This window comes from Aulonocara sp. 'chitande type north' Nkhata Bay, linkage group LG1 (assembly GCF_057382095.1).
Source record: "Aulonocara sp. 'chitande type north' Nkhata Bay isolate Kocher_YH1m ecotype deep benthic linkage group LG1, A_spYH_male_GT1.1, whole genome shotgun sequence".
In the NCBI taxonomy this organism is placed as follows: Eukaryota; Metazoa; Chordata; class Actinopteri; order Cichliformes; family Cichlidae; genus Aulonocara; species Aulonocara sp. 'chitande type north' Nkhata Bay.
This window is the reverse complement of record NC_141344.1, coordinates 15,206,602-15,230,573: the sequence shown is the minus strand read 5'-3', so window position 1 is coordinate 15,230,573 and position 23,972 is coordinate 15,206,602. Positions and strand designations below refer to the sequence as shown.

At 39.5% G+C, this 23,972-nt stretch overlaps 3 protein-coding genes across 3 annotated transcripts; 2 read left to right on the top strand and 1 right to left on the bottom strand.

Moving 5' to 3' along the window:
* Positions 1-1,163: 1,163 nt before the first annotated feature.
* gcfc2 (GC-rich sequence DNA-binding factor 2) lies at positions 1,164-10,036 on the top strand. The gene is made up of 18 exons (XM_086284283.1): positions 1,164-1,547; positions 2,112-2,213; positions 2,682-2,891; positions 3,018-3,266; positions 3,489-3,589; positions 3,770-3,921; positions 4,170-4,353; positions 4,556-4,679; positions 4,788-4,839; positions 5,009-5,106; positions 5,378-5,577; positions 5,802-5,946; positions 6,462-6,583; positions 6,716-6,792; positions 7,029-7,095; positions 7,184-7,330; positions 7,418-7,554; positions 7,794-10,036. Exons 1-18 carry the CDS (start codon positions 1,220-1,222, stop codon positions 7,930-7,932), a joined length of 2,634 nt encoding a protein of 877 aa, XP_086140409.1. The 5' UTR covers positions 1,164-1,219; the 3' UTR covers positions 7,933-10,036.
* On the bottom strand, positions 8,965-18,097 carry LOC147338825 (saccharopine dehydrogenase-like oxidoreductase). The gene is made up of 12 exons (XM_086284776.1): positions 17,568-18,097; positions 15,471-15,583; positions 14,578-14,658; positions 13,331-13,460; positions 13,143-13,192; positions 12,870-13,000; positions 11,984-12,101; positions 11,631-11,750; positions 11,447-11,503; positions 11,226-11,337; positions 10,941-11,022; positions 8,965-10,266 (listed from the first exon to the last, which is right to left on the bottom strand). The coding sequence occupies exons 1-12, from the start codon at positions 17,764-17,766 to the stop codon at positions 10,176-10,178; spliced, it is 1,284 nt and encodes a 427-aa protein (XP_086140902.1). The 5' UTR covers positions 17,767-18,097; the 3' UTR covers positions 8,965-10,175.
* A 38-nt stretch (positions 18,098-18,135) lies between these two features.
* tfb2m (transcription factor B2, mitochondrial) lies at positions 18,136-23,924 on the top strand. The gene is made up of 10 exons (XM_086284666.1): positions 18,136-18,320; positions 19,373-19,682; positions 20,130-20,319; positions 20,489-20,580; positions 20,730-20,883; positions 21,148-21,296; positions 21,593-21,682; positions 21,786-21,845; positions 22,074-22,222; positions 22,864-23,924. Exons 2-10 carry the CDS (start codon positions 19,395-19,397, stop codon positions 23,051-23,053), a joined length of 1,362 nt encoding a protein of 453 aa, XP_086140792.1. The 5' UTR covers positions 18,136-18,320; positions 19,373-19,394; the 3' UTR covers positions 23,054-23,924.
* Positions 23,925-23,972: the final 48 nt, after the last annotated feature.

Genomic DNA, 23,972 nt, shown 5'->3' with positions numbered 1-23,972 from the left:
AAATTTGGATCAGCCTATATAGCCAACTAATAATGTACTGTATTAGATCGGTAAATCAAATCATTGCCTGTTTTTAACCGGGTTTAGCTGTGTAAATTTCCAAAGCTCAGAATTGGGATAACACCCAAATAATCCAGACTTTGAAGGGACACTGTTGCCTTAAATTAGACATCTTGTTTAATGTGGGTGGCAGTTGGGTGTCCAGCAATCAGTCATTTCCAAAACTGGTTGGAAATTTCTTAGTAATTTACCTGGACTGTAATTTGGCCAGATTTGGCTGCTTCAGTGGGACGAGATCACAAGCTCTGAGGGAATGCATGATGGCTGCAAAGAGATTTTTTTTAAATTATAGAAAATTCAGTGGATGATAATTTTAATGTTAACAGATCTCCTGCCTCCATGAACACTCATTACGTACCATACATGCCCACTACTGATATAGCAGTTGCATTTAAAAACACGATTTAATCCCAGTAACTAAGTAACTAAGACAATGAATTATAGTCTGGTCTTTTGTATATCGTTTGCAAAATATGGGGAATAATAGGCAGTGGACCACTGTGAAGGACATAAGGAGTCTATCTTCTAAAACCTACAAACATATATTTTTCCACCTACAGTTAAACCAATAGTTTTTACTTCATGTGATGTTCTTTAACATTAATTCATGTAATGTTATTTAAAACTGCTTCAGTGGATATACGCAAGAACATGACTGGTTACTGTGGTCATGGAAAACTCAGCTAAGAAGTACAACGAATTTTTATTTAACTGATATCTAAAAAAAACTTAATAAATAATACAAAACTATAATAGCGATGCTGTGTATATCATTCACTGCTACACATTGTCAATAGTTTGTGTTTTTCTGTTTGTGTCCGTGTGGTTCCTCTAACCTAGTAAAGTTTTAAAAAAGTGCTATTTTCATCCCAGGTTCTGTTTTGACTCCAGTTTATTCCCACAGAGCGCTGCTTTATGTAGTAATTTTAATGAGATGACTAACTATTGTTAATTATTATTATTTATTTCTGTGGAATATCATCGTTTGTGTTTAGTTTACTATAATGTGCAAGCGTTTTTCTTCTGAAAAACTAAACATGTACTCTATTACCCATATTCCCTTGAGGCGTACTTGCGGCAGCTTTGCGACATTTCCAAACGATTTTCGCGGTTTACGGCTAGTTTACAACTTTGCTACCTCCATGGTGAGTGGAGCAAAATGTTCAACAAGAAACCCCGGAGAAACTTTCGGCAAAGAAAAGACTGCTCCAGCGACGATGAGGACCAGCCAAAGAAGAGCGAAGAAGGAGAGGAAAACCCGGAGAAAACCGCTCCAGCTGTGGTAAATAAGCCCCTTAAAGCCGCGCAGAGCCGCGGCATCACTTGCAGCTCCAAGCGGGAAGCGACGCCTCCGAAGCCGGATTCCAGTGACGGAGAAGACGGGGAGAGCGTGGAAATGACAGAAGAAAGAGAAGAGAGAAAGAAAGACCAGGAGGGGAACAAAAAGAAAGAAACCTCTGTTTTGAGTTTCTCCGATGATAAGGAAGGTAAGTAAATGTAAACGAGGCGCTTTAAGGTAAATATCTTTGACTCCTCAGCTCACTGACAACTTTAGAGCAACGTTAGGAATTTGGAAATATTAATCTCCTGTTATCTGTTGGTAAAAGAGGTGAAGAACCTAAACCTCAAAGATACAGTGACAGTTCATAGAGTTCCTAAATGATTTTATCCACTGTCAGTGCTTTCCCTGTCATCTGTCCACATCATCTGCCCAGATGCCTCTTGAACCCCATGTGTTTTACTTTATTGGACCCGAAGGTGACAATAGACACCATTTCCCACATATTGAGACAATGTCACACATTTTGTGTGGCTCTACTTTGCAAAAGTAAAAACATACGATTCCCCCCTAAAAACGTGTGACTTATGAAGAAAAGCTGATCTATGGGGGAATCCATATTGAAACCCAGTGAGGATTATCTAACAGAGCTGCAGCTGGAATACCCAACATTTAGTTTGTAGTGGTCTGATCATCCTAACAGAGGATGGCGGTTGGCGGTGATTGCCCAATGTAACGGCATATAATTCTGGTTTGTTTCACCTTCTCATAGCTGAGGAGTCTACGTTTAAATTGAAGAAGTCATCTGAGAAAACAGTTCTGTTCCAAATTAGGAAGAAGGAGGCTCCGCCTGCCAAGACCATCGTCAGCACAGGTAGGTCCATGATGGGAACAAGAACTCTTAGAAACAGATCTTGAATACAGTATATGTGCATTAAATACACTCACTGGACAGGTGTGATATGTGTATCCAAAAGAATGCATCCATTCCATAGGAGGTGATGAGTAGGGAAGTGACAGCAACAGATCCATGTGTTCACAGGTTTTTTCCTGGTTTAGTCTCTGCAGTTTAGAGATGATTTTGGTAGAGGCAATGAGGCTGTGATAACTTATTTGACAGAAATTGATGTGTTTTCAAATCCCTTTTGGTCATAAATAAACCAAAATGACTATTTTTCTAATCCTTTCTAATCTTAAGATTATACTGTTAAGGGTTTACATATATAGATTCTTTGCAATATCTAATGTATACCAGAACACATTTTTGGTGAGTAGACAGAATAAACATTTTTATGCCTTTTAGCTAAAATCAATGGCTTCCTGTTCTCTCTTCCACCTTCAGGGGCTGGTGGTGCTGTCTCATCATCTGCTTCACCCAGGCAAGATTATAGCAGTCAGGCGTCACCACATTCTGTGGATGATGACGACGAAGATGATGATGATGATGACAAGGATAATGGGAGCAATGATGACAGTGATAGCGATGAACGTGGAGTGGGATCTCCTTCAGCCAGCTCAGCCTCAGACTCTAGCAGTTCTTCTTATACGCCCGGTATGTTTTGTCAAAGAGAAGGACTCTCAGATTGTTAGGACTACATGATATGATTAAAATCATCAGTTGTTAATCTGGATTCATGGCTGTGTTTTTAAATTTCTTCTGCTTTGTTTGTGCCTGCAGTAAATATCCCCAATGCTAGAGAGATCGAGGCAGCCAAGAGACGGCGTCGTGCCAATCGAACCCAGAAAGAATTCATTCCCCTCAGTAGAGATGGCCAGAGTTCAGCTGGCAGCACACCAGATCACTACAGCAGGGAGAATGAAGATGACAGAGTCGATGATGATGATAATGAGCTGGATGATCATGAGAGGAGAATCGAGTTTGCCCCACGGATGAGGAGCATCAGGGAAAGAATTGCTGAGAAACTTGGTATGAGAGGGCGGGATACAGAAAAAATAGTATGAGGAGGTGAGAAAGAGAGAGAGAAATGGCAGGTGTAGAGAGAAGAAGAACGGTGGGGAAGCATGAAAATGTGAAAGCTGTTTAAGTTAAAAAAGAAAGGTGAAATTTGTCATAATAGGCCTGTCTGAATAGTTCGTATGGATTTTAACCAAACCGTGAATTTTAATTGTCCTATTCTGTGTGTTTTAGGAGAAAGTGATGGCAGTCGGTCAGGGACTGATGGGGAGGAGCAGGAACTCTGGGAAGAGACACAAATTGGGAAGGGAGTCAAAAGACGACCAGGGGAGCAGGTATGAGGGCCAATTAACATCTTGTTTTTGATTCTCATTATTCTGTTAGCACATATCTATAAATGCTGTTACTGTAAGTTATGCACCTGTTTTATACCTTTATGCGTGTCTTTTTGCATTGTTCTGCTGTCATTGCTTTTTGTCTTTTTATCCTCCTTTTATCCTGATATTTTTCATTAGAGCCCATCTGGCAGTGAGTCCAGCAGCTACAGCAGCAGTAGCATAAGCAGGCGAGATAGAGGAAGACAGAAGAAGAAATCTGCAGGAGTCAAAGTTCCAAAGATGCTTCCCCCTGTCACTGTCTCAACGGTCAAGAGAAGGATCGCTGGAAAGTTAGTTTGCTCTTTATTCCACACACTATAACGATTTAAAATATTAATGACAGAACAGATTAGGATTAAATGTTTAAATGATACACTGTACAGCAGTAGTAATTCCTATTAGCATGATTCCAGAGGCCAATAAACATTACATTTATACACTGTGCTTTTATTACTGCATGCTGCCAAAACATGCAACACACATTTCCCCCCATTGTACACTTAACTCCTCCACTTTGTAATATTTTTTTTCTTCCTAGACTTGATTCGTTGAAGGAGGTGTACAGAGCACGCCAGGCAGAGCTCAGAAGGATGGAGGGCGATGTTGAGGGTGCTAAAACCTCGTTGGAGAATCTGGAGGAAAGCTCCTCAGAGAAGCAGCTTAAGTTTTACAGGACCATGACGACTTATGCCCACAACATGGTGGAGTGTTTGCAGGAGAAGGTCAGAAAAGAAAAGTTAACATTTAAAGCAACAACTGAAAAAAAGAGTAGTTTATCTTTAAGCTTTAAATTGTTCTACTGTGTATTCATATGATATAAACCAGTACAGCATTATCTGTTTTTTTTTTCTCAATACTTGACTAAATTATCCCAGATAAATAATCCCACAATAATTTAGGTGACTCTCCTTTTATTTGCTGAAGGTTGTTGAGATAAACTCTCTGGAGCTGGAGTTGCACACTCTGCTGTCTGACCAGATGGAGGCGCTGTTGGCTCAGAGACGAGAGAAGATTAAGGAGCAGGCAGACCACCTGCAGCAGCTTAGCTGTGAGTGAAGTGTGTGTGTGTGTGTGTGTGTCTCTCCACGTATATTAAAACCTACTGTGCAGTGTGTCTCAGGATGTAATATTTAAATTAACTGGATGTAATTTGTAGATAACATAGCAGAGCAGAGTGCAAGTTCAGCCAATGGATCAGAAACTCAGTGGTGAGTGTAATGAAATACCTTTCAAGATTACATTTCCTGGTTTGCTTTGTTACTTTTCTAATTTATTCTGTTCATGTATTAGAAAAAGGAAGTATATGCATGCATTTGAGCAGGTACTCCATTCTAGTCTTGCACAGATATGGGTTTAATATTTGTCTCTGTGTTCCAGTGAGGTAAACGTCGGTGTTAAAACTGAGGAAGACTTTGATATGGCTGAAGACACACAACCTTCAGCAGAAGAGCAGGAGCAGCTGCAGAAGAACATAGGTGAGGCGTGGTTGTTCAGCTCTCTGTATGAGCATCAATTTGTAGGCGAAGGCTTTGCTAAAATGGTGTACCTTAAACACAGTGAAGTATAATACAATTAAATTCTGCAAGACTGCAATATAAATATTTTCTATTTATTACGGCAACTCTCTTCTCTCTTTGTGGCTTTCTCTTTTAGTTTCTAGGCTATAAACTTGAGAAAATCCTGATTTGCTTGATGCCTGTGTATTTATCTGTCTCTCTTTTCTTCCCCTTTCTGTGTCTGCTCCAGCTGACATACTGTTGAGGTCTAAGGCAGTATTTTCTGATGTCCAAGAAGACTTCTGCAGTGTTAAAAAGATTCTGTCTCGCTTTGAAGAATGGAGGGAATGCTACTCGGAGTCCTACCACAATGCTTATATCTCTCTGTGTCTGCCCAAGTTGCTGAACCCCATCATCAGGCATCAGCTGCTGGCGTGGAACCCTTTAAAAGTACTTGAACTTGTGTACGCATACAGAGGGTTTGAGGTTTTAGACATGGATTAACGCTACTCCCAGACTAAGACCTGCATTTAAAAAAAAAAAAAAAAAAAAAAAGTTTGTGGTCCAGGACTAGGCTTAATCCATGTCTGGGGAATTGAACTGTAAACACAGCTGCCATTAGTTATGATGTTATAATATGCAGCAATAACCATAGATTTATTGTTGTGTCTCAGGATACCAGTGGAGACTTTGAAAACCTCCCATGGTTCACAGCAGTGGAGACCTTTTGTCATGGACATGGCCACGAAGAGCTGGAGCACACAGACAGACAGACGCTGTCCAGCGTCATAGAGAGGACCGTCGTACCCAAAATGACTGGTACTGTGGACTCAATGATCTGTGCTCCCCATAATTTAAGAAGCAAAAACATCCAAGTACAGGACTGCATAGGGGTCATTGCTTTTTCATTTTTAAACTAAAATCCATTTCATGATTTAATCTGAGGCAGTATTATCTGAGCATTTTTTTCTTTTACTTTGCTTTTTGGTTCAGCTTTTCAGGTGCTGTGGATAATCAAATCTAAATCATTTTTTAGGTCCAGAATGTATGAATCGTCTTAGGGATTTAGAATAGCTTTATGCAGCAAAATTAACAGTCCATACCAAATGAATTACCAAGTCACTCTGCCTATAACTAATATTTTACAGTGGTCTCCCTTGCCTGGTATAGTTATATTGGAACGAAGGTTTGCCTTGAATTCCTCTTAGCCTTTTATATTGATTGCTCTCTGCTGGTCTTTGAAAAATCCATATGCACATTATAATGACCTCAACTACAGACACGAGATGTGTCAAATACTGACCCTGCCTGTCTTTGTGTGTCTTTGTTTCCAGCTTATGTGGAGCTGGTGTGGGATCCCATGTCCCACCAACAGTCTGTCTGTCTGACTGATGTGTGCCACAGTCTGAAGGAGGACTATTCTGTCTTTGAAGGAGAGCATAGCAAGCCAGTCAAGGTAAAGCCAACACTTACACATTTTTCAAAACAAAACTCACCTTTGCTGTTGTCTTTTACCATTTAAAACGTGCCTATTATTTACTGGGTCGTACTTTCAGATACATATTTTGTGTATTTGTCTCCCACTCAGGCATTCACAGAGGCTCTGGTTCGCAGGCTGAGAAGCTGTGTAGATGAAGATGTCTTTATTCCCCTGTACCCCAAAAAGTGAGTTTCTGTTTGATGTGTTTAAAAATGAATATCAGGTGTTGAGTACAACACCTGCATTTTGTATCCTTTTGTTCCTTATTTGATACAAAGTATAGTACTTCCTTGTATTAAATAAGGAAATGTATCTAAAACTCTCTTCAGTCATTAGATAAAATTGTCAGATAATAGTCAGATATGGTCATTTAAACCTGTTGTATTTGCACTTTATTTATACTGTCTGATCTTCTATTCAGGTTTCTTGAAGAGGCGTCTTCACCTCAGCGTCACTTCAGAGATCAGCGGTTCTGGACAGCTGTAAAAGTACTGCTCAGACATTTGTGTTGTGTCAGATTTTGACTGTATTTTGAAACTTCTCAAGCTAATATCAATTGCATTGCTTTTCATTTAGCTCTTAGGCAATATGGGGAAGTGGGATTTACTGCTCCCCGAGTCTGTATTGAAGGAACTGATGCTGGACAAGCTGTTGAACCGATACCTCATGACCACACTGTGCAGTCACACGTTGTCCAACAATGCTGTTTATGCATGCAAAAAGGTATTTGAATGCATCACAGTTGTTGGTGTTCTACATATTAGTTTGACGTTGATAATGATGCTTTATCACTCCTCGCTCCCTCCTCAGATAGCAGATGGTTTACCCCCGTCTTGGTTTAAAGGGGAGAGCACCTGTTTGCCTCAGCTCCACAATTTCAGAAACCACATAGTTCAGAAAGTTCATGCCATCTGTAAACAGCAGCCTCCCACAGATCCCAACACCAGGTAATAAAGCATGTTTTTGTAGAAAACAGTAAGATAAGTCAACATCAAATAGATGCCCTTTTTAAATTAATTTTATATTGCTAGATTTTTTTGTTTCACTTGATACACAAGCTATTGGAGACTTTCCTGCAGTGTGACAGCAATATTTCTATAAAGTCATTATCTTCATACGTTTGTGCAGATGTTCCCCACCCCCACCCAACAAATGTTGTAATCAGAATCATGTGTTTCTATTATAGGGCTGCTGTGGTTGACCTACTAAAGGTTTTGAGTACAATCAGATGCCACGACTCCATCATGGCCATAGCAGAAAAATACCACTATGAAGATGCCATCTACTCTCATCAGCTGCTGAACCCAGAGACTGCATGGGTCTGAAAAAGATCAAGGGAAGACGGCTCAAACTGAAATACCAACCGCCTAATGTGAGGTGGCGTGTACAAAACTGTATGCTCCACCTTGACTGAAGCAATAGTTGAGATGAACACATGTTTGTAAAATAATTCACATTCCTACAATTTGGAATTGTGAATATGTCGCTGTTTAAACAGGATAATTGGATTTTTTTTATGAATAAATGCCTTTTGTGATTGTTTGTTTAAACCTTTTGCCGTTTAAGGTGTTTGAAATCGCACAAACTTCTTTTCTCTTTAATCCCACTCCACATTAGATTTTTATCACTGACATCACTACACAAGCTACAGTCCTGTTGAGGTTTTCTTATTAAATTGTCCGGTTTCTTATGAACAGATGCTGACAAGACAGACATCTGAAGCAAGGACAGAAAGAAAGGAGATGAGCTTTGTCATCTCCTTTCCCCTGTCAGGGGTGTTTTTCTTTAGTTAATACCAATATCATCTGTCAGATCACATTAAATACAGTACGCAGCACTGAGCTCAGGTCTTGCTTAAATTAAAAAAAAAAAAAAAGTTAACCACATGAGGTTTACTGCATGAAAACTTTGCTTTTCTAACAATCATAATACATCAGAATCACCTGCATTATTTCAGGTTTTTGAGGGATGTTTGTGTACTAGAAGACCGCTGTAATAAAACTGATCACTTTGTATGTAACTAAACCTCCAGATACACAAGAGAGACAGTGAACTTGTGTGGCAAAGATAGTCTATGAGAGAACTCTCCAAAGTGTGTTGGTATCAGTTCAGTTTTTTTAAAATCAGGATTCACTTGTGATTCCAGTCTCTGAAGTTAAATGTAATTTAGAAAATACTTAACTGCCCAAATAGGCATCTCAAGACATTTCACGATAGTTGCCAAGTGGCAGGACTTGCTCGTAGAAGAGCTCTTAAACTTTCTTGTACTACTAGTGCATACTCTACAATGTAAACTGACTTCACAGGAAATGCAGATGATGTTTCTGTGACGCATGAAAAAGATACAAGACTTGTAATTATTTGCGGAGTTGGCTTTATTTCTGAGCAAAGCACACCAAAACAACCCCAAAACAGCTTGCCACGTGCACATAACGCCCAAACATGAAAAACAAGTCTACGCTGACAAAAATCATCACTGCAGGTGAAACTAATCCAGTCAAAGGAGCAAGGAAAAGATGTTTACAAGCCCTGTTTGGTTTCATGGAGTAACTCATGCTGTTTGATGCACAGGCAGCTGGATTCATTATTCTGACAATGCTCAAAGGTAACCGTTTTGAAGGTGAACCCCTGGAAATTCAGGCTAAAAGGAACTAGCCTTTTAAAAAAATAAAACAAGCAATTAGTCCAACAAGCAAGGAAGATTTTATCTACAGTGACAGGCCAGGAAAGGCAGGCGTGTACATAAACACACAGCAGGTCTCTGTCCTCTACTATTGGCTTTACTTCACACAACCAGAGCAAAATATGTACAGCTATCATGTTAATGCTACTTAGTATTACTGCTGTACATATAAAGCTACTGTATGCTACAACGCTTAGAGTGCAGAAGTTGACTTTCCAAGAAAGAGGTGTTTCATGAAGTTCACAACAGCTGCAGTCCTTGAAAATCATTACAAATCTACTGCAAATAGTAATACTTTGTTTTAAACTGAAGGGAGCATGCAGTTTTTCCCCTTTCCTCGTGTCCAATTAGTCCCATTCTGTTTAAAGTGAATCCCAGTTGTGTGGCAACTTAAACAAGACTCTTTTTATTCCATTTGTTGCACATAGAAAATGTGTCTAACCAATTTCTCTTAGTCTGATTATAATTTAACATGCTTTCTTTACCATTTGTGTTTAAAGATGTGAAGTAAATCCGGTTCTTCCCAGAATTCCTTTTTCAAGTCGCCAGAAATTGTGTTAGTGGAGGACCATGCGAAACCCATTTGTTTTACTGCCCTTGGCTAGAAAACACTGCCACAGTTGTGCTTTTTTGTTTTGCAAGCAGAACTTTAATACATTCAAGCTGAAAAGAGACAGGCAAGTTTCTGACTAAGTGAAAAGAATAAATGTCAAAAATAACACTAGAAAAAAAAACCCAAAAAACAATACCAGGACTTCATCTGAAACTCATCTGTCTTGTGATTAAACAGCTCTCTTCCAATGTTGGAAACTTTTTACTTCCTGTTATGCATATTAGTAAGTGCTCACAAAAACCTGGAGAACGGCAGCAGGGAGAGAACAAACTTTAGATGACAGAGAACTGGATGCCGTGCTTGTTGAGGCGGTCGACTAGTGTGGTCTTCGCAAACGCAGCTCCTGGAGTATATACTCCTCCCCTGGAGAATGTACAAAATTAACTGTATTAGACCAAGTCCCAGAAATGTCACCAAGTGAGATTCACTTATACATAAAACCACTACGCTTGTGCATTGACTAATATTGAATCATGACAGTGACTCAAATGGTGAAGCAATATATGACATTTTTCACATTCTCACGCACACATTTTGAACTTTGAAGCCGTTTTACACTAATACACACTCACATTTCACAGCAGCATTTAACAGCATGCAGACTTCCATCTGGTTTATGAGTAAATTCAGTCATCCATTTTATTTGGGAGTGAGTTTAAATTATTATTTACATAGACTGGTAAGATATACTTGATGTTTTGTCATGTGATAAAGGCAGAGTACATCCTGGAGAGATCGCCAGTCTATTGCAGGGCTATCACAGAGAGTGAGCAGCACAGTGATGCTGCACTGCTTCCTGTGCGAAGTTTGCATGTTCCCCATGTGCTCTAAATTGACCTTACATGTGAATATGACTATTAATGGTTGTCTGTCTCTCTTAGTTATCCTATGCCAGGTGGTATAGGCTTAAGCCCCTCCCTGTGACCCTGAATTTTATAAGCTGGAGAGGGAGGTTGGGTGGATGAATGTTGTGCTTTGTAATTGAGTGTGAAGTCACATCCAGGTCAGGCGGTAGATGTGGGGGAGTGTTGACTCACTTTTTAGGCAAGGCTGCAGCTTCGTTGAGAAGGGTTAGAGCAGCCTGAACCATGGCGATGGGCGTGGCCACGTATCCAGCCTCTGAATAACAGAAAGAAAAATTACTTGGATTAGACTTGGATTGCAAAGAAAGGCCAGGCTGGCTACCTGGGCTAATTTGTATTCCTTTCACTCCAGAGAAACGGTGCCATGTTTCCTGTTTTCAAGGACTTTTAAGAGTCTGCTGCATGGTGATTGCATCAAAGACAAAATCTTGTCTTTGATGACCCTTAATTTCAGATTACCTGGTCCTTGAACCCGTGTGCGGATTTTGGCGCTAGGTTTTTCTTGGGAGGTGTCCTGTTCCTCAGTGTAGCCCTCTCCATAGAAGGTGAACTGGAAGGATGAAGCCTCCATCTAAAACATGCCAGAAAACAGAACACCTTCTTTAGCAGACATAACCTTTTTTGTTCTGTTTTTATTTTCACATGGATTTAAGATTAACTGTAGACTGTTTGTGCTTTACCTGCTTCCTAGTTGGTCCAGCCTTCGAAAACATTCCAAAGGAGAAGAACTCCGGGTACTAAAGGCAAAGATTAAAAACAGATGAGTGTCACAGCATTTCCAAACACCCATGATGTATTTTATACTGTACAGTTACAGTCGACTGATATTATAAATGCAGTAAACCACATTTTGTGTTAGCTTACTTTGATGAGCAGATTCCGTCCAAAACTGAACTTGACCAAGAACAAGAACATCATGCCAGCAAACAACATTTTGATGATGTTTCCGATACCTCCTATTCCTGCATACGCGCCATACTGGACCTGCAGTTTATGATGAGAGGCAGTGAAATACAAGCGGCACAAATGTGAAAAAACAAAGTTGTTGTGTCCTGGACACCACGTCGTCACATGAGATTTTACAAGTGAATCAGCAGACATTTAACACAAGTACAATGTGTGTAAAGCGGTCCCTGGATGTTAAATTTAATTTAAAAAAAAAAAAAAAAAAAAAGATATTAAAGAGAAACTAGCTAGTAAATAAATAAAAGACTGACCGGAGTGGCTTGACATTCCTCTGTCAGGAAGCGCTGAGTTCTCTTCACAACAGAGGGATCTGAGCCCATGAAGGGCACAGAGTACTGCTGGAGCTCATTACAGTAGAACAGCGCTCCCCTACAAATACAAGCATTTCAGGGATTACACAAAATTATGTGTGGGGCAAGGTGTAATACATGCATTTGTGCACTATGGGACTGTAGAATCTAACAGAAATGATCTTTCTGTTATATCAAACACACGCTCATATATGCATCTACACATCAGTTTACATCCTATCAGTGGGATCATCACATCTGTGTTATTAGCTGCTTGCATGCACACAGTGGCTCATAACTGCTGCCAGCTATGCTCTTGAAATGGGACAGGTAACAAATTAATACTGGTATATACTAATCAGTACCAAAGTATTGCTAATCCCTTATCCAAATGGTGTTGCTAAAGATTTATATGTAATGTTAATTCATTTAACATGGTTATGATATGGTTGAGCGATAACATTTAAAGATGCTGTGCGGCAGACAGAAGTATTTAGTATCCTCTGTGAAAAAATGTAGTTGCACACAATAAATGTAGAAACGCCCCAAGTACTGCATTTTTTTAATATCTGAACATGGATGCTGTACCGGCATCTTCCATGCAGCCTCATACCTCCACATGAAGCCATCTCAGCCTCAAGTCAAGGTAACACATACTGCTGAATAGTATCAGCTTCGGAGTACTGATAAGTACTGGTATTGACATAAGAATGAATAAAATTCTAACAACCATCCTTCATACTGTCTCCAGACTGTTTTTTTTTTTATGTTCATCCACTGCAATATTTACTCTGAGGCAGGCAATTTGATGCAAATCAAAAAAATACTTTAAATTAGCTTTGTGTACCTGCGTTTAAGCTTTGTGCCAACCGTGGGGAGAGGTTTGTGATTAAACTTTCTCCTAAGATTCTGAAGCTTCTGGCTGTCAGCAAATCCATAGATGGCTGACTGCCATGTGCCATCATGGATACACCCACCCTGTCAGAAGAAAACAGAAACACGCGCGCACACACACGTGAAATAAGAAAATATGGAGACCATACGTAAGAATTACTGAGCACAAGTACAGAAGAACGTGTGTAATGAAGCTTAAACAACAAGCTGGTTCACAGATTCATACCTCAGCTCCTGCACTGACAGTCAGGAAGCTCTCCACGGCAGTCAGTGTGCCTGTGGATAAACAAATACACAAGTTTATATCATTAAATCATTAACTCCATAGCCCTGTCAAAGAGAGCTTAAATTTGAATAATATTGTGTATATGAACATGTATACTGAATGTGTAGACTGTGTCACTATTTGCATACCCTTGAACTGGTCTCTGGTGTAGAGGACCCCCATGTCTGCAGGAATGGAGTCAAATCCACAGCTCCCAATGATGTACACACCTTTTTCAGCTGCCTGGCTGCTGTAGTTCAATTGCATGCCCTCCAGAAACTAGATAACAGCAGAAAGAAACTCAAGTTAAGGCGCACGCAGACACGCGCACGCATGCACATGCACGCACGCACAAAAAGTCTTACATTTCTACGATTTTTTTTAAAAACCTTTTTGCATTTTCTTAATTAAAGCATGAACAAGACAATTTGCCAAAAACACCTAAATATACTGTCACTGGAGGAAAGATTTTTTTATTTTTACAAATGCAAAAAACACCATGTTCTCAATTCTTAAGGAGGGTTATATTTCATGTAGCTTTCATGCAACCTTTTGGAAATGATAAATAGTCAGGGAATACACATAAACCTAATAAAAACTAAATTCGGATCACCAAAGCGTCTGCATCTGTGTTGCAGTAGGACTTATTGCGTCACACATGAGCACCTGACAGTAAGGCAGCTGTTGCTGTCATGGGACCCAGTGAGAAATAATTTTGTCTAACTAGCTGCAGCATCAAACTCAGCACATCTCCCATTTATTTCTAAACAAGAGCTGAATGTTAGCTTTGTGCACAGTAGAGGTGGGAATCACCATACATCCCACGATACGATATTATCACAATACTTAACGCACGATACAATATTATTGCAATTTTATTTTTTTATTATTATTATCATTATTATTATTTAATATATTATATTATTATTATTTATTTATGAAAACTATGCAGCCCATTCAGCAACTGAAGAATTTGAAAGTAAATTAAAACAAAATATAATTTTACATTAAATAAAAAAGTTTTAAACTTAATTAAAATAAAACATGTCTTAATTTAAAATAAGTAAACTGTCATGTTTATTGCTGCCAAAAAAAAAGTTAAACACATTTGGACAGTGAAGGAATGTCAGGATTCTTGCTCAGAAAAAGGATCAACATGCTCTGAAGTCAGAGCACAAAAACCTTTTTTGTAACAAAATATCGATTTCTGCTGTCCCTGTATCGATACATTATTAGCAAACAAAATATCACGATACTACACAGTATCGATTTTTTCCCCCACCCCTAGTGCACAGTTCTAAATCATGTTTACCAGTGTGTGTGTGTGTGTGTGTGTCTGTGTTTTCCTCAAGCCAACATCAAACCCGAGGAAACCTTCATACATTACAGTACAAACCTGAGGCTCCCCACTGATGTCAATATGGTGTGCTCCATTTTCCACGCAGGCTTTGACCACTGGCTCCCCATAGAATCTGTACTATAAACACAGACAGAAACTAATTGAATTACTTAATTTTCACAATTTTAAAAATTGGCCATTTTCCCCACTGCGAAATCCTTGTACTACACAGGTGAAAATCCATCTTCTCCAACACACATCACGTAGCATTTGCTCTCAGGTACCAGTGTCTTTGCTCCCCTTAATTGTTCAACATGAAACGATCCCTCCCTGGCTTTCCACACAAAAACAATTTGCAGCAAATCCTGTTGAACGTGTTCACTTCGTTGCCAGGTGTTAACACACTGGTTTATTTTAGATACGCAAGCAAAACCTAATATAAAAACAACAGGCTTCTGTGTCTGAGTTTGAAGAAAGCTGGCAGGGTGCTGCTGTGCATTACAATTGTGGTTACTGTAGTCGAAGAATTTGATTAAATAATACAAACAAACAAACCTGAATGATGCACAGGATGCAATTCAGTGGTGCTGGAAACCCACTCTTCATTCCAACTTTAACATAATGCTAGCTATTGTGTGCTACACGTCAGTAGCCTTCATTGTGTGAATGTAAGCTGAAGTGAACGCTGCTCTGAGTGAGTGAGTGAGTGAGTGTGTGTGTGTGTGTGTGTGTGTGAGAGAGAGAGAGAGAGAGAGAGAGAGAGAGAAAGAAAGACAGAGATTCAAAGAAGGAGAAAGAGAAAGAGATGGGGGTGATAACTTATTCTTATGCCAAAGCAGGATGCCATCACACTAATCTTGGCAGTTTGTGTGAGAGAAAACTAGTTTATGTCATGACATGGAGCAAGTAATAATACACAAACACAAGCTTCTGTGGAACTGTCAACTTACAGGCCCGACGCAGTTGAGAACAATCACAGCCTGTTTGCACATGGCTGCAAGGGAGTCTGGTTCCCCGACATCTGCGACGATGATGTCCACCTCCGCCCTCAGCTCAGGCTTACCTACACACACACAAAGTCACATAAGTAACAGCATTTTCATTCGTTTCATATAAACCAATGAAAGTCCAGTTCACTGGACTTTCATTGGTTTATATGGAAGTCCAATGAATACGTCTGGCAGCATATTCACAGGCAGTGCTATTACACCCCAGCTATCACACTACTATCCGAGCAAATATGCAAAGTCGGTCACTTATTTTTGTCTGTGTAAACATTTTCTGTCATACTGTTAAAATTACAAGGAGCTATGATGATTGTTTCAAACTGGATGAAATGAGGGACTGCATAAAGGTCCAGAACATGAACTGTGTTAACTGGGAATCAGGAAAAAGCTACTCTAGTAAAGTCTATGAATAAAAACATGAACTTGTAAATGATTATAACAGGTAAAAAAAATGAAGCCAGCCTCCTAAAGGAATATTAAAAGTTTTGCCCTGATGAGATTAGCCTAGTTTAGTCAAATGAATATAAAAAGCCCCAAGTCATTTTACAGTCTGACAGAAGAGCAAGTGGTCACAGACACACATCTGTGGAGAATGAAGATGAAAAATATTACTTATGTGTAAAATATACTGTTTTGTTATTCCTGAGTTTGAGTTTTAACCAATAGACGTGCAAATGTGTGAGAACTCTGTACAGCATTCGAGTGAAAACGAGGACAACATAGTGTAAAAGAATGCAAATGCTGCACAGGCTGGAAGAAATATCTTGAATAACTAAGACATTAAACAGCATGAGTAATTTTAAAATGTGCCACTGTAACTATAGAAAGCCTCTAGAAGACAAACAAACACATAAGCCATCTTCAGTGCTCACTGAGAGGCTGGACTAGAGTGCTGTCATGGACGGGGATAGTACAGCGAACTGGTATGTTCCATCAGCTGTTGCACACTCCCTGAAGAGAAAGCCGAAGAGGATTGGACAATAGAATAACAATCTAATCCTTTGGAAACTTGAATCACTATAACAACAACAGAATAGCTCCCTGATCTTCAGCTAGTGATGGACTCAATTATCCATGTTTAGCGTGTTGCATAGATACAAATCATCAACCTGGAAACTTACTGCCATTCTAAATATGTTTAGTATATATCTGTTATTCCACACCACATTTTTGAATATATTCCTGTGAATAGTATTTCTATTTCTGCTCGGTGACTGCAGCAGCAATGGCAGAATTCCACGTGCTATTGATTATTTGACATATAAACTGATGATATTTTACTTGGATTTTCTGTTTGGGAAAATAAGACATTCTGTTAGATAAGAAAATAATCATGCGATGCATTCCTAGTTTCTTCCTCTGAAGGAATTAAACTGCACTATTTTGTTTGAAATGTTAATTAAAATAATGTTTATTTAGTTGATCAAGCAATAAGAGGCTGAGATAAGAACAATTTACAGCTTACTGTTTCAACAACTGGCAAAACTACTTCATAAACACTTTCATTTGATTATTTGCAAGTTGATTTAAGCATGTAACAAAATATAGTCATAGATTTTGAATTTTAACAGAGTAACGTATCTTATCTATAGTAGAAGAAGAATTATTAAGGATTAACCTTTGGTTGCAACATCAGCTTTACTGTACTTTGAGTTGAGGGTCAAAGTCACAGCAAATTCAATGTAACCCTGGCAATGTAACCATGTTTTAAGAAAACAATAACTGTAGCCCTGCATTTTTTATTATTATTTTTAAATTGCAAACAACACAAACAACCCTTTGTGAAGACATCCCAGCGTCAATAAGCATATGCGCTCATTTCTCCTCCTCAGGCTTCTTGCGGTAACAAATTGAAGTAGTGCATGCATTTCATCTATATCTTTATTTTATTATGTAAACAGTCTGTAAGTACGGATTTGTGTTTTTCCAGTTTTAATTTTCATTTCATTTAATTAAAATGTTTAAGTCAACAAGAATACCCTTATTTTAGTGACTATTTGCTTGTATATGCACAGCTTAGGGGATCAATCGGATACATACTGAGTGCTCCGGCGGCCTGCTCCAGAACTTTTTCCAGCTTCTGTTTGCTCCTACCGGCCACGGCCCACTTCAAGCTCCCCTTTGGACCCTCGGACGCCGTCCGGGCTACCTCTTCCACCACAAACTGGCCCGTGAACCCGGAGGCTCCGAAGATAACCAGATGGTACGGCCTGCTTGAAGTTGTTTCAACACGCGCCATAGTGACAGCAGACAAGCTCGCACAGACACCTACAGCCCTTGCACCAGGATCCTGGATCCAGTCTGACAGCCTGGCAGACTGCGTGCGTTTTTACGGCGCTCCTTGGTCTACTTCCGTAGCAGGATAATATGCTAATATGCTAGTAGATATTGACAGCAGTGGGAGTTTTTAGCTGTTTAAGCAATTTCTTCCAAAGGAACTGGAGTTATTATATTATATTTCTGACAAAATTCTATGTATTGTTTAGTTTTCTGCGAAATATGTGTAACTTATATTGATTTATTCCTGTTTTTGAAAGTGTTTCTACGCTAGCCATATTAGGCCGACTACTTCCGCGAGTGTTCTGATTGGCCTACGCAGTAGTCGCCTGTCAGTGACGAAAGCAGCTGCGTCTTTAACACCACGAGTGTTGCAAAAACAAGGCACGCAGAGTTAGGTCAGGATGCGGTGGGCTCAATGTCACAGAGTTTTTCCAGCGAGCAGATAGACGAGAGTAAACGTTAAAGTCTGGATGTCTTCAGATTTGAAGCAACTGCTGGATAATCTGCAGTGAGGTATGCTCGCGTTTTTCACTATTACATAACCGTTTGATATGATAGCTTTAAGAGAGGTAGCTAGCGCACTGCTAGCCTCTCGGCTAACAACTTTAGGTTTTAAAAATGTCTCTCGGGTTCAGGTTGTTTTGCGCCCTTTTGACAATTAAACAATATGTGTGAGCTCCACTGTAAACTCTACTGTGATGTTGATAAGGTTAAGTAATAGTCAGCACGTGTTCTTGCTTATGAAAACCCACCCACGTGCTATCAGATGGGATTGTTCTGACTAGGGTGCACCGGTGTTTGCCAGTGCAATCGTGAAATTGTCTATGCTAGCGGTCGATTATTTTATTATACACTCTTGAAATTGGGTATTTGACCACCAAGCTGAGCAAGAGTAGGTAAAAGAAGAATGTGTGAGAAATGACATTTAGTCTTACAACGTATTCGTGTTTGTACGTATGTTTTTTGTTTTCTTCTCCCCTTATTGTCTCATCTTCCCTAAACTTAATATCAATTTCCATAGTTATGTTTCTGACAAAGCTCTAACGGTCTACCAAACCTCCCACCGGTCTCTCACCCACGCCCCAGTGTATTTGCCTTCAGGAAATCTAATCCTTGTTCTCCAGCGTCTTTGAGAGGTTCCCCTCATAGGCACTAAATCCGACTTTTTTCCAAATGTTACACTTTTTCCCTCCCCTTTGAAAACTTCTCAGTTCCTTCATCCCTGTGGGGTTAAGAGCCTGAGTGTTCACACCTTGGAAACGTCTGGCATCGATTACTGCAACTCATTACTTTGGTTTTCCTCTGAAGTCCATCCATGCCATTCCCTTTCCTGTCTGAAAATGCACCTGTTTAAACGAGCATATTTACTCTTAATGTCTTCCACCTTTTTATATGTTAACTTGTTTTATTGATTTGATATTTTCTTTTTTTTTATACTTATGTGTTTAACTCTTCTGCATAAGGTGACCTTGAGTGTGCCCTAAAATCACATGTGTTATTGCCTTTAATAATATTTCATGTCATTATAGTTATTGTGATTCTTCTTTTCTCCTTCTGTGCTGTAGCCTCTCATAAAGGTCATCCACCATGTCCACCCAGATTTGCAGAGTGGTGGAGCTACTGCTCCGCTCTGCTTGCTGCCATACTGTCAGAGGTCAATCTTGTTTGAGCAAGGCAGTGTGGACCCCTGTGGGTCCCTCTAGCCTCTGTGCCTCTGGTGTGTCTGTGCTTCAAAGGAGGGCCTACAGTCTGGACTCCCTGTCTTTGGGTCCTGGTCGGCCCTCACTTGGTCCAAACTCTCAACAGCCCCGTTCAGAAAGGACGTCCCCTTCTTCTGCACTCGCACACAGGAACCTGTCTGCTGTAGCTGTACAGGTAGATAATTTATTTCGGCTCTGATTGAAGACGATAGCCGTATACTGCATTTATATTGGTTGTAATTGTATGTTTCACTTTCATACTTGTATCTATTATACTTATATGTAGCATTGTAGTCTATGATCAACTTTATTTTTTTACTGCTATTATCTGACAGTATCTGCATTCCTGTAGGTACAATACAATCTGCACAAAATCAGCATATTTTGCTGGATTTGAGGTTGTTGTAGCTTTTTAAGGCTACTTGATCCACTCAATGTGTACAAAAAAGTATGCGTTCCTGGAAAATGCATGCATACATCAGTTGCTTTTTGTTTTGTTTTTTTTCATAAAATAATGAAAAACAACTCAGCCCTGAAAACAACTCAAGTTTTTTAGTATAACTTGAGCTCTTTATACTGACAGTGCTGTTCACCCACTGTGTGCATTTGTGTGTTCTTACAGGGCCAGTGTCGTCCTCTGTGCCAGTATGATTTCCTGGACCTTGGGGAGGTAGAGGAGAATGTACGACGGGCTCAGGGCTGCAAAAAAATCAGACACTTCATAGTGGACCCGGACCTGGCTAATCTGGTAGCACAGCATCTAGGACCTGATCTACAAGATGCTAAAACTGTTATCTTTGAATGTAATCCAGGTATGGGTTTATCTCTACAGTGTTGTGCAGCATTCTTCCATCTCTGCACAGATGATGACGACAAACTTAGTGTTTTTTGTTTGTTTGTTTTTGTAATTTTTTAAACACATTGATATATTCAAATGTTATACTTTCTTATTATTGATGCATTTGTGCTTGTCTTTTTCAGGTCCTGGGGTATTGACTAGGACTCTGTTAAATGCTGGAGCTCAGAGAGTTGTTGCTCTTGAAGGTGATAGGTCTTTTCTACATGACCTGCAGGTAACTTTAACATCTCCATCTCATAATACTGGTTTTTGTATCTTTACAAAGTCCCTTGTATTAACCTAAAAATTGTAAAGTGTCATATGTCAACAGTTAATATTTCTCGTTGATGTATAATCCACACAAATAAATGTTCCCCTTTCTAGGAGCTAGAAGGCCGGCTTGATGGTCAGCTGGAAGTAGTTCACTGTGACTACTTTAAACTAGACCCCATTGGTCTTGGCAATGTGAAACCCCCAGCTATGTTCACCGATAAACTCTTCACTGACCTGGGAATCTCAGAATCTGCTTGGACTGATGGTGAGGAAAAACATAAAGGATTTTTATCCCTCCCCCTCTCACTGCAAACTACTTACTTTTGTGCTCAATAGTGCCTTGAATCCTAATTGGAGCAGACAAAATTTAAAAATTTCATAACAGGAACTTTTTCAGTCTTGAAATATATATTTTTAAAAAAGGAATAAGCTCATACTTTGTTTACAGCTTTTAACACATTTTACAGCATTGCATGAGTTTTGTACCAGCCCATTAAAGTGTGTCTTTTGGTAAAATGCCTTTGTCTAGACATCCCAGTGAAGGTGGTGGGTATCCTGCCGCAGCGTAATGAGCGTGGCATGCTGCTGAAGATGGTTTATGCTTTGTTTGAGCGGCTGTCTGTCTACAGATATGGAAGAATAGAGCTCAACCTCTTCGTAAGCGAGAAGGAATACCTGGTAATTGAACAACAGTATTTTAAGCTGTGTAGAAATGACTGTTAGAGTACAAATTAGCCTGTATTTTTGTGTTAATTGGATGGATGATGTAGATTAAACATATTCTTGTACTTCCTGATGTTTTTCAGGGGCAGCTTTAAGCTAAGTTGCATCTGTACTAGTCTTCCCTGCATTATCATATTTATGCTGATAACACAACCTGTAGTTGCGACGAGTGTCTGCTCACTCATTAATCATTAATCTGACTTTCTTTAATCCTTGTGTAAAATATCCAACAACGGTTATCTCTCCATCAGAAACTGGTGGCGCGCCCTGGTGAAATGATGTACTACAGAGCCTTTGGCGTCCTCTGGCAGATGGCCTGTGAGATTGAGCTACTGCATAAGGTACAGTATGAGGCAGAGCACTTTCTGTTAATGCAGTTGGGCAAAAACCAGTGATTTAAACAGATGTTTTATAGAAATGTTTGTTATTTTTGTCTCTGTGTAGGTGCCGTGGGAGTCATTTGTGGTGTCATCAAAGCAAGGCGTACCTAGCTCTAAAGGCAAGGTAAGGAAGGGAATAGGCTCAATAACTGTAATTGGGTAACCTTGATTGTATTTTATATTTATGGTAAATGGCCTGTATTTGTATAGCCCTTTAATTAGTTCCTATGGACCCCAAAGTGCTTTACACTACATTCAGTCATCCATCCATTCACACACTGGTGATGGCAAGCTACATTGTAGCCACAGCTGCCCTGGGGCGCACTGACATTTCCCCTCGTCCTCTCCTCAGCTTCCAAATGATCACCTGTGCCTGGTGCGCCTGCGCCCACGGGCAGATCTGTTCTCTGCAGGACTGACTCCCTCCAACGCATCAACTCTACTGATGATGATCAAACAGTGTCTGGCAAAGAGGAAGGTCAAGCTCATTGACAGGCTCAAGTAAGCAGTGCACACACTGAATTGTCTAGATTAAATAGCCAAAATATTGCACATGTATTAGAGATGTGCTCTTACTGTAACAACTGTACACACACCAGTTTAACACCGGTCTAGTTACTTTGAAAAAAACCCTACATTTCCACATATTTGAGAGCTTTTGTTTTTTTGTTTGTTTTTTTTGTTGTTGCCAACGTTCTTTCCAATTCAACAAAACAAGCCTTTGTGCTATTAATAACATAAACCAAAGTGTACTGATTATTTGATTATTCCAGGGTGGATGCTCTTACCTTAGAAAAGTACCATAATTTAATCCAGAGATATCAGTTTCTGCAGAATCTTTGTCAAAGTCTTAAATGTCTTTGAACGTTTCAAATATTTGGGCAGTTCCAGGATTTATAAGCTACACAGGATGGTTTTTGTCTTGAGAGGGGGAAACATTTAGGACAGTTTGAGCAAGTATTATCTGTGCAGTCTCTTCAACTGTAATACACCATGCCTTTAGTGCTTCTTACAGAAGTTAGGACCATTTCCATTTAAAGAAAACAACAGTGGACAGAATCTGTTAGTTGCCAATCATTGGTGAGTGGTTTTAAGCTTCTTTTGCTATTCCTTACTGTGTCTCTTATTTTTTTGTTTTCTAGTCTCTGGTCACCAGACAGTGGCAGTAAACTGTTATCAGAGATGGGCATGTCGGAGGACATACTGACAGGCCACGTTTTTCCAGAGGAGTATCTTAGACTGTTCCAGCTGATGGACAAGAGCCAGGAATTCACACAGAGCTGGCTTTACGAAGAAATCTTGGAGAACACACAGAGGGAGGGTTGGGGCTAAAACCTAGACAAAAAGACCATATATGTATAGATTTACAGTGTGCATACAAACACGTGTGCTATACTGATTATGTAATATAGATGATGATAATAATATAATATGTGGCAGAACTTGGAGATGCAGTTGTGATGTTATCACAGTTGTATTTGTTACTGAAATGATTTAAACGTGACTGTGACAAACTCCACAAACTTCAGGGCCGCAGAGGAAGGACGTCAAATGTTTCGATAAAGTGAGATTCTCAAGAGGGGCGATTTCAGAGAAACGCACTTAAATATGACACTTGGTCTTTAGCAATGAGAGAAGGGGAAAAATGCTACTGTAATTAAAGTAAAAAAAACGGTCTTAACAGTTACGTTTCTGCGTTATCACCAGAATCTCTGTTAACACCCAAATGGGTTTGTTCAAAAGAGGATACAAAATTTCTTAATTTTGCATGTGCTGTAATCGACGACTAGTACCGCTGCAGTTTTACTGAACAAAACCCCCAAGGTTTTGATACATAATCAAGGAGTGCTGAGTGGCGTCTGTCTTGTATATTTTTGTGTAATCAGTTGCAAGTCCATAAGCTAAAATGTGTGTAATGCCATGTTTTCAGGACTGTGTGAGCTGTGAATGTGATGATTTCTAAACTGATCATTAAATCAGAATTTTCACATGTGGAGGAAAAAAAAATAGCTTAAGTGTTGTTTTATTTTTGGACCAGTGTAGATGCTTTGGACTGACTAAATTAATTACTTTGCTATCCTGATCATTGAAAACCTGTTGATTTTAGTTTTGTTTATACAATAATGTGCTAATACCTCATACAAGTGTCTGGTTTTATGTAATACATCTGTAGCAAAAAAATGAAATAAATAATTTTACAGTATTTTTTTTCCCAACTGATGAGCATGAATTGAAGCTAAAATTTTTTGTT

What these genes read in the sequence shown, in the direction of transcription:
- gcfc2 (XM_086284283.1), top strand. Translation starts at nt 1,220, where the DNA reads ATGTTCAACAAGAAACCCCGGAGAAACTTTCGGCAAAGAAAAGACTGC. An exon ending in AAGAATTGCTGAGAAACTTG is followed by an intron (nt 3,267 to 3,488) that starts GTATGAGAGGGC and finishes TGTGTGTTTTAG; the next exon opens with GAGAAAGTGATGGCAGTCGG. An exon ending in AAAGACGACCAGGGGAGCAG is followed by an intron (nt 3,590 to 3,769) that starts GTATGAGGGCCA and finishes ATTTTTCATTAG; the next exon opens with AGCCCATCTGGCAGTGAGTC.
- LOC147338825 (XM_086284776.1), bottom strand. Translation starts at nt 17,766, where the DNA reads ATGGCGCGTGTTGAAACAACTTCAAGCAGGCCGTACCATCTGGTTATC. An exon ending in TTCTCAACTGCGTCGGGCCT is followed by an intron (nt 14,659 to 15,470) that starts GTAAGTTGACAG and finishes CTGTGTTTATAG; the next exon opens with TACAGATTCTATGGGGAGCC. An exon ending in GACGGAATCTGCTCATCAAA is followed by an intron (nt 11,504 to 11,630) that starts GTAAGCTAACAC and finishes CTTTGCCTTTAG; the next exon opens with TACCCGGAGTTCTTCTCCTT.
- tfb2m (XM_086284666.1), top strand. Translation starts at nt 19,395, where the DNA reads ATGTCCACCCAGATTTGCAGAGTGGTGGAGCTACTGCTCCGCTCTGCT. An exon ending in TAAGCGAGAAGGAATACCTG is followed by an intron (nt 21,297 to 21,592) that starts GTAATTGAACAA and finishes TCTCTCCATCAG; the next exon opens with AAACTGGTGGCGCGCCCTGG. An exon ending in AAGCTCATTGACAGGCTCAA is followed by an intron (nt 22,223 to 22,863) that starts GTAAGCAGTGCA and finishes TTTGTTTTCTAG; the next exon opens with TCTCTGGTCACCAGACAGTG.